This window comes from Chiloscyllium plagiosum, chromosome 11, assembly GCF_004010195.1.
Source record: "Chiloscyllium plagiosum isolate BGI_BamShark_2017 chromosome 11, ASM401019v2, whole genome shotgun sequence".
Taxonomy (NCBI): domain Eukaryota; kingdom Metazoa; phylum Chordata; class Chondrichthyes; order Orectolobiformes; family Hemiscylliidae; genus Chiloscyllium; species Chiloscyllium plagiosum.
The window spans coordinates 10,778,958-10,796,985 of NC_057720.1; the positions used below are offsets into that span (position 1 = coordinate 10,778,958).

At 40.6% G+C, this 18,028-nt stretch overlaps 1 protein-coding gene across 2 annotated transcripts in view; it reads right to left on the reverse strand.

Moving 5' to 3' along the window:
- Window positions 1-18,028, reverse strand: part of LOC122554127 (calcium-activated chloride channel regulator 1-like) — a 104,356-nt gene that overhangs the window by 4,965 nt on the left and 81,363 nt on the right. For both annotated transcript variants that reach the window (XM_043698672.1, XM_043698674.1), the window contains exons 11-12: window positions 4,521-4,791; window positions 4,225-4,392 (exon numbers count right to left, since the gene is read on the reverse strand). In XM_043698672.1, the coding sequence (XP_043554607.1) occupies window positions 4,225-4,392; window positions 4,521-4,791 (439 nt within the window). The remainder of the gene's footprint in view (window positions 1-4,224; window positions 4,393-4,520; window positions 4,792-18,028) is intronic.

Here is an 18,028-nt window from a genome sequence, read left to right on the forward strand (position 1 = left end):
CATAGCAATTACAGAAACATGGCTCAGGGATGGGCAGGACTGGCAGCTTAATATTCCAGGATACAAATGCTACAGGAAGGATAGAAAGGAAACAAGAGAGGAGGGGGAGTGAAGTTTTTCACAAGGGATAGTATTACAGCTGTGCTGAGGGAGGATATTCCCAGAAATACATCCAGGAAAGTTATTTGGGTGGAACTGAGAAAGAAGGAAAGGGTGATCACCTGATTGGAATTATATTATTGACCCCCTAATAGTCAGTGGGAAATTGAGAAACAAATTTGTAAAGACATGTCAGTTATCTGTAAGAATAATAGGGTGATTATGGTAGGGGATTTTAACTTTCCAAATATTGACTGGGACTGTTATAGTGTTAAGGTTTAGATGGAGAGGAATTTGTTAAGTGCATACAAGAAGGTTTTCTGATTCAGTATGTGGATGTACCTACTAGTGAAGGTGCAAAACTTGATCTACTTTTGTGAAATAAGGCAGGGCAGGTGACTGAGGTGTCAGTGAGGGAGCACTTTGGGGCCAGTGACCATAGTTCTATTAGATTTAAAATAGCGATGGAAAAGGATAGTCGGGGATTTTAATTTTCCAAACATAGAATGGAATTGCCATATTGTTAAGGGTTTCCAAAAGCTTTCTGAGCAATAGGATTTATGATTATTTGGAAAAGCATAGAGTGATTAAAGGCAGTCAGCATGGCTTTGTGAGGGGCAGGTCATGCCTCACAAATCTTATTGAGTTATTTGAGGAGGTGACAAGACAGATTGACGAAGGGTGAGCAGTGGATTTGGTGTATAAGGACTTCATCAAGGTATTTGATAAGGTTCCCCATGGTTGGCTCATTCATCAAGTTCGGAGGTATGGGAGGTATGGCTTTCTGGATTCAGAATTGGTTGGCTGACAGAAGGCAGAGAGATTGTAGATATAAAGTATTCTGCCTGGAAGTCAGTGTGAGTGTTATCCCGCAGGGCTCTGTTCTTGGGCTGCTGCTCTTTGTAGTTTTTATAAATGACTTGGATAAGGAGGTTGAGGGGTGGGTTAGTAAATTTGCTGATGACACAAAGATTGGAGGTATCATTGATAGTTTGGAAGGTTATTGCAGGCTGCAGCACAACATAGACAGGATGCAGAATGGGGCTGAGAAATGGCAGGTGGCGTTCAACCGGGAGAAAGGTGAAATGATGCATTTTGGAAGGTTGAATTTGAATGCTGAATATCGGATTAAACACAGGATTGTTGGGTGTGGAGGAACAGAGGCATCTTGGTGTTCAACTGCATGGATACCTCAAAGTTTCTACCCAAGTGAAAGGGTGGTAAAGAAAGCACATGGTGTATTGGCTTTCATTAACCAGGGGATCGAGTTTAAGAGTGCAAACTTTTGCTACATTTCTACAAGTCCTTGGTGAGACCACACTTGGAGTGGTCCAGCTCTGGTCGCATTATTATCGGAAAGATACAGAGGCTTTGGAGAGGGTGCAAAGAAGGTTTACCAGGATCCTGCCTGGACGGGAGGGCTTATCTTAGAAAGAGTGATTAACCAAGCTCAGACCTTTCTCTCTGGAGAGGAGGAAGAGAGGTGATCTGTTTGAGGTATGGAATGAGTGGAATGGATTGAGTCAATGGCCAGAGACTTTTCCCCAGAGCACAAGGGGTCATAGTTTTAAGATATTAGGAGGAAGGTGTAGAGGAGATGTCAAAGGTAGGTTCTTTATGTTCTTTACTTGGTGGTGGAAGCAGAATCAGTCAGGACCTTTAAGCGACTACTGGACATGCACGTGGACAGCAATGAATTGAGGGATGCATAGGTTAGGTTATTTTATTTTAGATTAGGAATAATCCTCGGCATAATATCATGGGCCAAAGGGCCTGTTCTGTGCTGTACTTTTCTATGTTCTATGACTCTCTGACTCTACTAACTTTCATTGTTTTATAACCCAAGTGGTTTACCAGATTACTTCACAGGGCATTGGCTATTTGGATAATGGCATTCATGAAGCAGTTATGTTTTGCTTAAAATAAGAGTTCAGTCATTTACATTTTTAACATATTGATCAGAAATGACAAATTAATTAGATGGTTTATCTTTTTATTCTGACAGTAGTTTAAAAGGTACTTGGATGAAGCTACTCAGGTTATGGGTCTTGTATGAGAAAGTGAGGACTGCAGATGCTGGAGATCAGAGCTGAAAAATGTGTTGCTGGAAAAGCGCAACAGGTCAGGCAGCATCAAAGGAGCAGGAGAATCGACGTTTCGGGCATACGTCTTTCTTCAGGAAGAAGGGCATATGCCCGAAACGTCGATTTTCCTGCTCCTTTGATGCTGCCTGACCTGCTGCGCTTTTCCAGCAACACATTTTTCAGCTATGGGCCTTGTATGGGCAAATATCGGTAGTAGTATATTTTTGGCAGTACAACTTGATGGGCCAAAGGGCCTCTGTTGTACTGTATAATTCTGGGTGCATTTCCTCCACGTTTGGATTATTGTTTAATGCTATAACCATCACTGTTGCAAGGTCATGTGTTCAAATAATAAAACCAGAGAAAAAACAGCTTCACAGAGACATAGTCATTAAATTCGTGTCAAGCCAAAGAAGAAGGTGTTGGATGTGATGACCAAAGGTTTGCTCAATAGATGGGCTTTAGCAAAGGCCTTATGGAAGAGAAATGGTTAAACAGTGAAGTCTAGGTCTTGGGCTGCAGGTATTTAACATACGGAGTTTTGACTACGGGGTGAATGAAAGGCATTGAGGTGTTCAGTTGGCCATGATCATATTGATAGGCTCAACAGGCTGAATTGTCTCTCCTATTCATACATTCCTATTTGAATGCATGGTCACCAATGGTAGGGCAAAGGGAGGTGGTGGTGGGGATGGAGGAGAGCAATACATAAGAGGTCAGCAATGGAAGAATCAAAAGTTTGAAAGTGTTCTCTGGATGGCTCAGATAAGTCATGTTTCCACATGTACCTCAGGTACCCACATTGGATTTGTCAGAGGGGACTGATTGAGATGTTGGGTCAGTAACAATGTGCTTATTTGAAGGCATGCTTTCTGCCTCCAGGTTTCATCAGTATCAGGGAACTGGGATTTGATGCATTGAGGGACTGCAAGCTGATAAAAATCAGTGGGATTCGGGATAATGAGCGAATATGACTTCAATGGCTTTGTACTTAAGCAGGGCTGTAATTTTTAACTTTTTAACGTTATTTCTTCATTTTTCTACTCTTTATTTATGTTTTTATGCTGCCATACTTTCAGAATTAGAATTAAAATGATGTTTTACTGTCACATGTATTCAAGTATAAAATTCAGGAGGACAGTGAAAAGTGGTGTCACCTTAGATATAAATTACCTTGGTACAAATCTTAGGTACTAAAATAGATTAGGTATAAAAGTAGAAAATAAGGAAAAAAGCTAAGCATTTGACATTACAGTTCTTCATAGAAATTTGGAAAATGGTGACATTGTACACTTTTCACTGTAATACTGTACCTCTGTCCTTGAGTGCATGTGACAAAACATAATTCTAACTCTAATTCAGTTTTTGGGTAAATTGAGGTTCAAGATTTCTTTTATTCATTCATTCATTCACAGGATGTGGGTTTCATTGTCTCGGTCAGTATGTTTTGCCTATCCCTAAATGCTCTTGGGAAGGTCGTACCTTCTCAAGATGGTAGTGATCTGCCATTTCATACAATCACGCATTACAGAAGAGTTCCACCGTATTTGACTCCAACCAAAGCTACTCTAAATCTACCAGGTAAGAACAATGACTGCAGATGCTGCAAATCATATTCTGGATTAGAGCGGTGCTGGAAAAGCACAGCAGTTCAGGCAGCATCTGAGGAGCAGGAAAATCAACATTTCAGGCAAAAGCCCTTCACCAGGAATACATGCAGACAGCCTGAAGGTTGGCTAGTCCACTTTCCAGCACTTGGCCCATAACCTTGAATGTTATGACATTTCAAGTACTCATCAGATTAATTTGTTAAAGACTGTGAGATTTCCCACCTGAACTACCCTCCAAGATCAGGTATTTCACACCTCCACCACCCTTTGGAGTTATAGGGTATCTCGGAGGTTGTCCGAGATAGCATTGAAATTGTCATTGGATTTGGGATTGATGACATTTCAAAGTACACATGGGATGGTTTCGGGGCTGACTCAATCAATATCACAATTCAATAACAAGTAGGTACATGTGTCCATCAATACCTTACCATTTCGTACATATCCTGGGATGTACATGGCATGGCTTTGCTTCCTGGTTGTTAACCTTACTATTCCATCTTTTCCTTGTACAGATACTTTAATGGTGTATCTACCATTACCAAGAAATTCAGTAAAATACCGAGAATAAACTCCATCATTTCTAACAGCATCAGCACCTAAAGATAAGAAGACAAATCAATTGTAAAGTGCAGAATCCAGTGTTAATTAATGATAATATTTTACTTTGATCACAATGAAATATAACCACTTGCTAACTGGCTTCTACAGTGATGGATGTATTTACCTCCCCCATTGTCCAACAGCTCAAGATTCACAGGCTGACCAATAGTCCTCTCTACTGTGGCTGTCACTTTGGCTCCAATAACAGGCAGGAAACCTTGGCTGACTTCTGCAAAAATGATCAGTGGGTTTGGAAAAGATGTTGTGTCTTGATTGAGGTGCGCGTTGACTGTGACAGGCGGAATATTCTCATCTGCTGCCCGTGATGTTACTGTTATCGTTACAACCTGAGGCTTTCCAGCTCCATTTTGTATGCTGTACATCCAGGCTCCTGACTGATGTAAAAACACCCCATTGTAATTGAAAAGAAGGAGATCAAAGTTAAAGCAAAGAGAAAATTTAAACACACAGTCCAATCAGAACCATACGTGTGCCAGGCCAGGAATTGGAAGGCGAGCTGTCAACAAGACTGCGTCCATCTCAAAGCTTCCATTTTTGTAAAGCTTTCCATTGGGATCACGGATAAACATTTGTAGTGTGCCAGTCTCCCATGTTACTACAAAGAACGTGTTTTTCCCAACTGATTTATCGATGAAAACTGTACCATTGAACCAGTCATTACTTGCAATGCTCTTTCCAGAACTTTCCAACTGCAAGAAATCAAAACAGTCATCTTAAAACACCAACATACCTGTTACCAGAAAGCAGCAAAAAATTCAAAGTCATTCTCTGAAGGATAGTCAAACCTGGATTGACTGTTGACTCATGTTCCCATTTCCTGATACTAATCCAGTGAAAGCATCAACTAATCCATTTTCATCCAAATTATCAGTAGCTGCATACTGCAGGCCTCCTAAAGATTGAACATGAGAAATAATAAGATCAGTCTAGTACTCACAACTGGCTGGGAAAAAAGCTTTGCACAAATTTAAGCCACAAAACTTAATCATGAAACTGATTCCTACTATAGGAAAGATACAGAGGCTTTGGAGAGGGTGCAAAGAAGATTTACCAGGATGCTGCCTGGACTGGAGGGCTTGCCGTATGAAGAAAGGTTGAATAAGCTCGGACTTTTCTCTCTGGAGAGAAGGAGGAAGAGAGGAGACCTAATCGAGGTGTACAAAATAATGAGAGGAATAGATAGAGTCAATAGCCAGAGACTTTTCCCCAGGGCAGGATTGACTGGTACGAGAAGTCATAGTTTGAAGATGTTGGGAGGCTTTCCAGATAAAGGAGACATCAGAGGTAGGTTCTTTATGCAGAGAGTTGTGAATGTGTGGAATGCATTGCCAGTTGAGGTGGTGGAAGCAAAGCCACTGGGGGCATTTAAGCGACTGCTGGACGTGCACATGGATAGCTGTGAGTTGAGGGGTGCGTAGGTTAAGTTACTATATTTTACAATAGGATTAAACCTCGGCACAACATCGTGGGCCTAAGGGTCTGTTCTGTGCTGTACTTTTCTATGTTCTATAATCAAAAATAAATGTAAAATCATCTGCTGACAAAATTATTTGGGGTGATACTAAAATCTTAGATTATTGAACAATGTGAGTGGGCAACGTAGCTTGAGGGGTAAAAGAATAGAAAAGGTTTAAGAGGGATATTGGCTAAATGCTGGCAAATAGGATAACTGGTCAGCATGGGCAGGTTGGACTGAGGGGTCTGTATCTGTGCCATATTACTTGCCAGCATTTGGCCCATATCCCTCGAAACCGTCCATATCCACTAACCCATCCAGATGTCTTTTAAATGTGTAATTGCAAATGCCTCAACCACTTCCTCTGGCAACTCATTCCATACACACACCACCCTCTGCGTGAAACAGTTGTCCCTTAGGTCCCTTTTAAATCTTTCCCAGCTCACCTTAAAACCGTGTCCTCAAGTTTTGAACTCCTCTATCCTGGAGAAAAGACCTTGGCCATTCACCTTATCCATGCCCCTCATGATTTTATTAACCTCTGTAAGGTCACCCTTCAGCCTCTGATACTCAAGGGAAAATAACACTAGCCTATTCAGCCTCTCCCTTTAGCTCAAACCCTCTAATCCCTTCACAACAGTCTTTCCTAAAGCAAGAGACCAGAATTGCACAGGGCATTGCAAAAGTGTCTGAACCAATATCCTGTACAGCTGCAACATGATCTCCCAACTTCTGTACTGAATGCACTGACCAATAAAAGCAAACATACCAAATGTTTTCTTTACCACCCTCTCTGCCTGTGACTCCATTTTCAAGGAACTATGAACCTGCGCTCCAAGGTCTCTTTGTTCAGCAACACTCCTCAGGACCTTACCATTAAGTGTATAAGTTCTTTACAAAACGCAGAAACTCACATTTATCTAAATTAAATTTCATCTGCCACCCTTTAGCCAATTGGTCCATCTCTGAGGTAACCTTCTTCACTGTCCACTACACCTCTAATGCAGGTGTCATCTGCAAATTTACTAACTGTACATCCTATGTTCACATCCAAACCATTTATATAAATTGAATTATAAAGTCTTACAGCTCGGAAAAAGACCCTTTGGTCCAACCAGTCCATGCCGAACATAATCCCAAACTAAACTGTTCCCAATTGCCTCCTCCCCACCTTTTCTATTCCTCTATCTAAATGTCTTTTAAACGTTCTAATTCTCCCTGCGTCCACCACTTCCAAAGGAAGTCCATTCCACATGTGAAACACCCTTTGTGTAAAAAATCTGTCTCTCACGTCTTTTTTAAAATCTCTGTCCTCTCACCTTAAAAATGTGCCCCCCTCATCTTGAAATTCCCCATTATAGGGAAAGATAACTATCATTAACTCTATCTATACTCCTAATTATTTTATAAACTTCTGTCAGGTCGCCTCTCAAGCTTCTACACTCCAGTGAAAATCGCCCAGCATATTCAATCTCTCCCTCATTAATCCAGTCTGTGTGTAAGCTGAAATAGCCCATTTTTATTATATTTCCCTCTTTTTATATACATCTCTAAGTTCCAGATTTGCATCAGGCCCAATTTTACCACTCCAGTTTGGTGACCTGGAAATAAATCCTCCCAATGTTTGCAGTAACTTACTTTTTATCAGCGTCAATCAAACTGATTCTACATCTTGATCCTTCTGCCTGGGATCCTCCATTACAAAGATACTGATGTCACCAGTACAGGGAGTGATAGGGAAAATTCTCCACTGTATTAACCTCTAGTTCAGAGGAGCAAATATTTCCCAAGATTGATGTTATCTTAGCACCATTCAATTTTCTACATTGCACAGTGACTACAGTTAAAGAAATAAAAAACATCAATTTGGCTGCATCTTGGCACACCCTGAATTTATGAAAAGCTCTGTAGAAATGGGGTTTCTTACTATCTTTCTATTGAGGCTCAGCTTTGGACATTCTGAACAAGATTCACACTGGATTCAAAACGTTAACTCTGTTTCTCTCTCCACAGATGTTAACAGATTTGTTGAGTTTCTCCAGCATTCTGTTTCAAGGACATTGTTGGTTTGTAAAATCAGATGCTTTTCACTGAATTTTCAAAGAAACTTACAGAAATATACTTTTATCACAGTAATTGGGCACTCAAAAATACTTAATATTGCCTGTTAAACTAATCCCTGTGCTTCATTGAGTACAGGAGTTGGGAGGTCATGTTATGGCTGTACAGGACATTGGTTAGGCCACTTTTTGAATATTGCGTGCAATTCTGGTCTTTTTCCTAACAGAAAGATGTTGCGAAACTTGAAATGGTTTGGAAAAGATTTATAAGGATGTTGCCTGGGTTGAAGGATTTGAGCTATCGGGAGATGTTGAATTGGCTGGGGCTGTTTTCCCTGGAGACTCAGAGGTTAAGGGATGACCTTATATAGGTTTATAAAATCATGCGGGGCATGGTTAGGATAAATAGACAAGGTCTTTTCATTGGGCTGGCGGAATTCATAACTAGAGAGCATAGGTTTAGGGTGAGAGGAGAAAGACATAAAAGAAGCTGGGGGAAATGTTTCACACAGAGGGTGGTACGTGTATGGAATGAGCTGCCAGAGGAAGTGATGGAGGCTGGTACAATTGCAACATTTAAAAGGCATCTGGATGGGTACATGAGTATGATGGGTTTAAGGGATATGGACCGGTTGCTGGCAGGTGGGACTGAATTGGGTTGGGATATCTGGTCGGCATGGATGTGTTGGACCGAAGGGTCTGTTTCTGTGCTGTACATCTCCATGACTTTATAACTCTATTTGCTACTGAAGTTTAATTCTTGATCAGCAAAACAATGTAAATGTCACATGCCTGTCTTTGATGACAACTGTTCCAGCTCTTTGGCTGCCTTCGGTCCTAATGCTATCGTGTGGATAACTGCACCACTTTGTTCCACCTCCGAGAAACAACTGCTTATCCCACTGTCCTCCCCATCAGTCAGCAAAACGATTTCATCACCATTTGTAGATCCGTCATCACCACTAAGTACCTGTAAAGCCATTGTTCATTGTCAATATGGGAAAAATATAATAATGATGTGGACAGTAATGAATTATCAAATGTCTCTGACTTACCTGAAAACCAGCTCGAACCCCTTCACAAATGTTTGTTCCACCACTAGCTATTTTAGGTAGAAGATTTTTCAGCTTTTTTCGTGCGTCTTCACTCTCAATTACTGTCAATTTGTGAATCACAGTGGCATAACTGTGAAAACCAACTATGCCAACATATGATTGATCTTCAATGATCTGGAGTAAAAATATCCCAGCCGCTTGTTGAAGCCTTTGAATTCGATTTTCCTGCAAACACAAATAACTCAACTCAAATTCAAAACTCAATCTCCCAAACCATTTGTCATTCTCATATTTTGTAAAAGTAAATAAAACCAAAGTACTGTGGATACTGGGGTTTTGAAATAGACCAGAAAATGAGAAAGAAACTCAACAGGATTGGCAGCATCTATGGGGAAAGAAACAGGGTTAATCTTTCTGAGAGGGGTCATTCAAATTCAAAATGTTAACATTGCTTTTCTTTCTACAGATACTGCCAGGTCTGCTGAGTTTCTCCTGCATCTTCTGTTTTCATTTTATATCATGTACGCTCTGTATAAATCAGTATAAGTAGAATAAATCTTTCAACTTAAGTTTAACAAATCTCAATCACTTGTTTTGTGAATTGTAGTCCAAACAGACTTGAGTACATTATCTCGGCTCAGGATTACAGTGGTGTTGGAAATGCAAAGCAGATCAGGCAGTATCCGCGGAGCAACATTTTGGGCAAGAGCCCTTCATTAGGATTCATGACGAAGGACTCTTGCCCGAAATGTCAATTTTCCTGCTCCTTGGATGTGGCCTGAACTGCTGTGCTTTTCCAGCACCACTCTAATCTTGACTCTATTCTCCAGCATCTGCAGTCCTCACTTTCACCTACATTATCTTGGCTGACATGCCAGTGCAATACTGAAGGAAAATTATATTGCAACTGCAGGTCAGACAGTTTAATCTTAGTGCTGGGAAAGCTTTTGGAAATGATAGACCAGGATACCAGCAATTGTGACTTGGACAAGTGCGGATTAATTATGGAATGTTGGCAGGATTTATTAAATAAAATCAAAAATACTTGAAATTAGAACATTACAGCACAGTACAGACCCTTCGGCCTATGAAATTACCTTAAATAAAATAAAAGTGCTGTAAATTCAAAGGTCAGTCAAGCAGCATTTGTGAAAAGAAGGTTAATATTCAGGTTGAGATCTTAAACTCTGTTTGTCTTCTCGCACAGCCTGGCCTGGTGAATACTCACAGGATTCCCTTTCTTTCAGAGTTCTAGCATCTGTAGTATTCTGCTGTGGCGTTAATTTTTATTTGGACTTGTTCAAGGCAAATTGCGCTCAAAAAAACTAGCAGAGGTTTTGTTAAGGCAACAGAGGTCTGATGAGGAAAATATGCTTGATGGTAAAAATCAAAAGGTGTTTAACAAAGTGTCTCATCATTAAGTTTGCATTAAACGTTGTAACTAAGTAAGTAAATATTAACATGGATACAGCATTGACTGAGTGACACAAAAGGGGCAGTAGTTGCAAACAGTTCCTCTTGCTCTGGGGAAAGCTATATATAGTGTGTATCCTATCTACTAAGAATACTGTATGGTGATCTATACTACTGACTTATACTTAGTTTTACAATTTGAAAATTTTCAATGACATAAAACTTGGAAGTATAGTGAACTGTGGGGAGGATACTAATAGACATCAAGAGGATAAACAAAAAACCAAAAGAACTGTGGTTGCTGGAAATCAGAAACAAAAACAGAAATTGGAAAAACTCAGCAGGTCTATCAGCATCTGTTGAGAGAAATCAGAGATGACATTTCCAGAACTGAACCCAAAAAGTTAAACAATTTCTCTCTATAGACACTGCCAGACCTGCTGAGATTTTCAAGCAATTTCTGTTTTAGATCAAGAAGACATATTCCATTTGCCAATTGTATGTTCATTCTGTACAGTAATCAATGTCATCCTGTGTTTCATCTCAGTCCTCCTCTGTATTAGCCACACACCCCAAGTATGATAATATCTGTACATTTTGAAATTGTGTTTTTGATTTCTGAGGTTGGGTCATTGATGGGTTTAAGTGATAAACTATCATGGTCCTAGTAGTAATCCTGGTGGAACACCACTGTCACCATTTGTCACACCTCCATTGCATAGAAACAGGGTCTTACGTATATTGAAATGATGGTTTGAGCATATGGGGTAAAGTTTCAGAAATGCTCTGTTTATAGGTCATCTTAAACTGAAAGGTTAGCTCAGTTATCTTTTCAGATTCTCCAAACCTGCTGAGTATTTCAGCATTATTGTTTTTTTTTAATTTCAGAATTGTAGTTTGTTATATTTGGTGCAGGAAATGAGAAAGCCCATGATGACCTTCTGAAGCGACCTGTTGGAGATGTCATTACACACCTCTGGAACAGGTGGGACATGAATCCAGGCACCCCACCTTAAGGATACTACCATTATAAGAACAATATAAAATGCAGGTCTTGCAGGAAAGTAATGACCTCTTGTTTCCTATGTGGTGAACAATGGTCAGCAAAGGACTGCAAGTGATGGTCCTTTAAATAACATCAGCCTGAACAAACATCATATTGTCATACCGAACTCATGCTTCCCGAAGTATCAAGAACTAAACATAACACTCGGTCTTTGGCATGCAGGAAAGTTATCTTTGGCTCAAGTGAAGTGATATTAGTTGGATGGTTGTTCTTGAAATCGTCCGATTTGCTGATTACATCCCAAGTGCTCCTCTCATTGCACATTTTGTTTTGCATGTTCGGAGCTTCACGGTTGTGTGTCTTATTGTCACAGAAGTCAACCACCTGCAAAGGGAACACAAGGTCAGATGCAACAACAGACAGCTGAGAAAACGAGATGCTTCCTGGGTCAAAATGATAGATTTGTCTTTATTGGAAAATCCCAGTTTCGATTTCTGTCTATCAGTTTAGCTCAGTTGACAGTATTTGCTCCCTTCAGTATGAGGTAGTTATGAGCTTGGCTTGCCTTGCCCTGTCTCTGTAATCTCCAGTCCTTTTAAAGCCTTGCTTCCCTATGAGGTGATGATTGATGCTGCGTTTGTTAAAGATTGAGAAATCAATTAAATAAAACACAGTCACAACAATTTGTGAGGAGACTATGACCATGAACACGTACAATGTACTTTTTATTATAATCACAAGCTCTACACAGTGAAACATTTGAGAAGTGCAGGCATTTGTTGTGGTGCAGAATGAGACCATTCAGTCAATCATGTCCATGCTGGTTAAAAGAAAGAGCAATTCCATCTAATCCTACCTTTCACCTCTTAGCCTGTGTACCTCCAGGTTATGACCCTCAAGTGCACACCCACATGTTCATTGAAATCCTGTGAGTATTTTGACTTTACCAATTTTCAGGCAGTACGTTAAAGATCGTACCAATGTGAAAAAAATTACTCCACAATTCTCTTATTTCTTCAAGGCTTTACTTTGAATCTATGTTCCCTGTCTTTTCTTTATCTGCTAACAAAAATAGCTTTTTCCTATCCACTCTACTTAGGCACTTCATTATTTCAGACAGCACTGTGGTTAGCACTGTTCCTAGGTTTGATTCCACCCTTGGGCGACTGTCTGTTCAGAGTTTGCTCATTCTCCTCCCTGTCTGCATGGGTTTCCTCTAGATGCTCCAGTTTCCACCCACAGTCCAGACATGTGCAGGTTAGAGTTGATTGTCCATGCTAAATTGCCCATATTGTCCGGGAATGTCCAGGTTAGATTGATTAGCCATGGGGAATTTGGGGTTAAGGAGATAGGGTTGGGTCTGGGTAGGATGCTCTTCGGAGGATCGCTATGGACTCAATGGGCCAAATGCCTGCTTCCACACCATAGGGATTCTACTCTATGAAGACTCTAGCTGCAGTCTACCCAGTGTTTCATTCAGTTCTAGCATAAGCTCCTGGTTCTATGTACCAAAAAGTTTGTTTTATGCAGTTAAATTTCTAATTAAATTATAGCGTATTTTTCGATGTTTTAATGTCAAACCTTCCAGAAAAGGCAATATGAGAGATGGACAGCCCAAAATGTGTGATCAAGTGAAGCAAGCTTGAAATCTTTTTCATGCTGTACTTGGGTCGTGATTATTGGACACAGTGAAGTCCTGCCATTCAAATCTTCACTTTTGCAAATTCACTGATTCTCAACCTGAGAATTCTGAGCAACCACTGCACTTAGTGCAGGTCAGATTACTGTACACAATTCTGTACACCATTTCACCGAGTGCGGGTCACATTTTATTTACCTGCAGTCTTCAGGTGCAAAAAGTAGAAGAAAAGTGAAGTGGATATGTTAAAAAATAACTCAAAACTTAAACTGGTCTGCAGACTGACATAATGATGATAGAAAACAGGATTGCCTAGACTGTAAAGTTTGCACTGCATGTGTATCTGCTCCCACATTACACTTACACACTATTATAACATTTATAATGCAGGAGGCCTACAGCAAGGGGAGAAAGTTGCTATGTCCCTCATTTTATTATACTATTTCTCCTGTATAACATCAATAATACAATTGTTTTATTGTATTTTATTGTCTACTAGATACTGTATGTGTCAGTATTTTTCGATATTTGGAAACTATCCAATTGACTCTCATTACCCTCTGTGATGTCAGCATTTGCAACATTTTCAAGGAACATAACTGCTGCAAACAGCAAGACTTTGTACATGAAACATTTGCAGAAGTAGGTGTTAATAATTTGCAAGGGAAATACATCTTAATAATCCCACTTACCCCTGGTAATCCTGTTGTGTACATTATTGAAGTTGATGTCACTTGGTTCTGGTCTGGAAAGAAATTACAGTCAGCGTCTGGGAGCCCTGTGCTGGGATCACAGGTACCACAGGCACCCCCAGTACAAGAGACTTTTAATCCTTTCATTTCCTTTGAACACCTAGATATGGAAATGAAGCACGATGTGTAATTAATCATACTGATTTTTATAAAGTCACCATAGTCTTCCTAGTTTATACATAGTTTAGAACTTCCAGATGCTTCCAGGTTCAAAAGAGTAATTGCCAGAGGGGACTCTCAAGTCAGGGGCACAGACAGGCAATTCTGCTGCTGTGAGCCAGTATTGACATTGCTCCCTAGTGCCAAGGTTAGGGACATCTCCAAGTGAAATGTTTGCAGAGTGAATATAAGAAGTTATGTAAGAGGTTAAAAAGAAGAACTTTAAAGGTAGTAATCTCTGGATTACTCCCAGTGCCATGTGCTAATGACAGTAGGATAAGAAGATAAGGCTGATAAATCAATGATTGTGGAGGTGGTGCAGTGGGCAGGGATTCAGATTTTTGGATCTTTGGGATCACATCTGAGCCAGAAAAGACCTGTTTAAAAGGGACAGATTTCACCTGAACTGGAAGGGGACCAGTATCATGGGGGGAGAGATTTGCTTGTGTATTTGTGAGATTTTAAATTAGTATTGGGGAAGTTGTGGAGATCCTAAATAATAATGGGATGAGTATGGTTGGAAATTAAAGACAGCAAGTTAGTTAGACAAGGCAACCAAGAACAAATCAAAGAACGAGGTAACTCTGAAGAATTAAACTGCATTTATTTCAATGCAAAGAATCTGGCAGAAAGGTATCTGAACTCAAGACATGCATGGGAACATGGGACTGGGACATCATTGCTCATCCAGAAACATGGCTCAGGGATGGACAAGACTGACACCTCAATGTTCTCAGAACCAGATGCTATAGGAAGGATAGAGTCATCGAGTGATAGAGATGTACAGCACGGAAACAGACCCATCGGTCCAACTCATCCATGCCAACCAGATATCCCAACCCAATCTAGTTCCATCTGTCAGCACCCAGCCTATATCCCTCCAAATCCTTCCTATTCATAAACCCATCCAGATGCCTTTTAAATGTTGCAATTGTACCAGCCTCGACCACTTCCTCCGACAGCTCATTCCATACACATACCACCTCCTGCATTAAAAAGTTGCCCATTAAGTCTCTTTTATATCTTTCCCCTCTCACCCTAAACCTATGCCCTCTAGTTCTGGACTCCCCCACCCCAGGGAAAAGATTTTGTTTATTTATCCTATCCATGCCCCTCATGATTTTATTAACCTCTATAAGGTCACCCCTCAGTCTCCGATGCTTCAGGGAAAACAGCTCTAGCCTATTCAACCCATTCCTATAGCTCAAATCCTCCAATCCTGGCAACATCCTTGTAAATCTTTTCTGAACCCTTTCAAGTTTCACAACATCTTTCCGATAGGGAGGAGACCAGAATTGCATGCAATATTCCAAAAGTGGCCTAACCAATGTCCTGCACAGCCACAACATGGCTCCCAACTCCTGCACTCAATGCTCTGACCAATAAAGGAAAGCATACCAAACACATTCTTCACTATCCTATCTACCTGCGACTCCACTTTCAAGGAGTTATGAACCTGCACTCCAAGATCTCTTTGTTCAACAACACACCCTTGGACCTTCTACCTTTCAGCCAGTTCTATATCCAAATGGCAAGTTCTCCCTGTATCCCATGAGATCTAAACTTGCTCACCAGTCTCCCATGAGGAATCTTGGCGAATGCCTTACTGAAGTCCATATAGATCACATCTACCACTCTGCCCTCATCAATCCTCTTTATTATTTTTTCAAAAAATTCAATCAAGTTTGTGAGACATGATTTCCCATGCACAAAGCCATCTTGGCTATCCCTAATCAGTCCTTGCCTTTCCAAATACATGTACATCCTACCCCTCAGGATTCCCTCCAACAATGTGCCCACCATCGAAGTCAGGCTCACTGGTCTATAGTTCCCTGGCTTGTCCTTACCACCTTTCTGAAACAGTGGCACTACGTTTGCCAATCTCCAGTCTTCCTGGCATCTTACCTGTGACTATAGATGATACAAATATCTTAGCAGGAGACCCAGCAATCACTTTTCTAGCTTCCCACAGAGTTCTAGGGTACACCTAATCAGGTTCTGGGGATTTCTCCACTTTTATGCATTTCAGGTCATCCAGCATTTCCTCCTCTGTAATATGGACATTTTTCAAGGTGTCACCATCTATTTCCCTACATTCTATACCTTCCATGTCCTTTTTCACAGTAAATACTGATGCAAAATACTCATTTAGTATCTGCCCGATCTCTTGCGACTCCACACAAAGATAGATGTTGAGGCAAGAGAGGAAGAGGATTGGCATTTTTCATTAGGGAAAACATCATGGCAGTACTTAGAGAGGATAGTCCAGTGAAACTATATGCATAGAACTTAGAGATAAAAAGGGGATAATCACCTTGATGGGATTGTGCTAAGGGCACCCCAAAAGTCATCAGGAAACTGAAGAGCAAATGTGTAGAGAGAGCTCAGCTATGTACAAGAATGGTAGGGTTGTAACAGTAGAGGTTTTTAACTTTACCAACATAAACAGGACTGCCATAGTGTTAAGGGCTAGGAGAACGAGGAGTTTGTTGAATGTGTTCAAGAATATTTTCTTCATCAATATGCAGATGTATCTATTCGAGAAGAAACAAAACTTGACATTATTTTGGGAAATAAGGCAGGGCAAGTGACTGACATGTTATTGGGAAAGCACTTTGGGACCAGTGATCATAATACTGTTAGTTTTAAAATAGTTATGGAAAAGAATAGACCCTGGATAAAATGTCAAGTACTGAATTGGAGCAAGGCCAATTTTGACAGTATGAGATAGGAACCTTCAAACGTTGATTGGGATATACTGTTCACGGGTAAAGGGATGACAGGCAAGTGGGAGGCTTTCTAAAGTCAATGAGAGTTGAGAGGCAGTATGTACCCTTGAGTGAAGAGTAAGGCTGGTAGGAGTACAGAACAATGGATGAATACAGATATTGAAGCTCTGATCAAGAATAAGAAGGAAGCATATGTTAGGTATAGACTATTGGGATGAAGTGAATCTCTTGAAGAGCATAAGGGGTGTATTCTTAAGAGGTAAATCAGGAGGTGAAAATGAGGTATGAGATAGGCTTGGCAGATAAGGTGAAGGATAATCCAAAGGGATTCTACAAGTACATGAACAGTAAAGCAACAACTAGAGAGAGAATAAGATTCCTTAGAGCTCAACAAGGTCATCTATATGTGGAACCACAGGAAATTGCAAAGGACTGGATGTAGGTTTGCTCACTGAGTGGGGAGGTTCATTTCCAGACGTTTCATCACCCTACTAGGTAAAATCTTCAGTGGGCCTCAGGCGAAGCAGTGTACATGATTCCTGCTTTCTATGTATATGTTTGTGTTTCTTTGGATTGGTGATGTAATTTCCTGTGGTGATGTAATTTCCTGTTCTTTTTCTCAGGGGGTGGTAGATGGGGTCTAACTCGATGTGTTTGTTGATAGAGTTCCAGTTGGAATGCCATGCTTCTAGGAGTTCTTGTGCATGTCTCTGTTTGGCTTGTCCTAAGATGGATGTGTTGTCCCAGTCAAAATGGTGTCCTTCCTTATCTGTATGTAAGGATACTAGTGAGAGAGGGTCATGTCATTTTGTGGCTAATTGGTGTTCATGTATCCTGGTGGATAGTTTTCTGCCTGTTTGTCCAAAACTAGCCACCAGAATTGTGGAAAAAGACATGGAGGCTAGGGAATTTGGAGAAATAAATATTGAAATCTTTAAAACAAGTCCATATTACAGAAGAAGAGCTGCTGGAATGCTTAAAAAAGCAGAAAGATGGATAAATCTCCAAGACCTGATCAAGGATATCCCAAGACATTGTGGGAAGCGAGGGAAAGAATTGCGGGGCACCCAGCAGAGATATTTGTATCATCTACAGCCACGGATCAGGTGATGGAGGACTTGAGGGTAGCTAATGTTGTGCCTTTATTTAAGAAAGACTGTAAGGAGAAGCCCGGGCACTATAGAATGGCGATTCTGGATCAGTGGTGCTGGAAGAGCACAGCAATTCAGGCAGCATCCGAGGACAGGCAAAATCGACATTTTGGGCAAAAGCCCTTCATCATTCCTGATGAAGGGCTTTTGCCCGAAACGTCGATTTTGCCTATCCTCGGATGCTGCCTGAA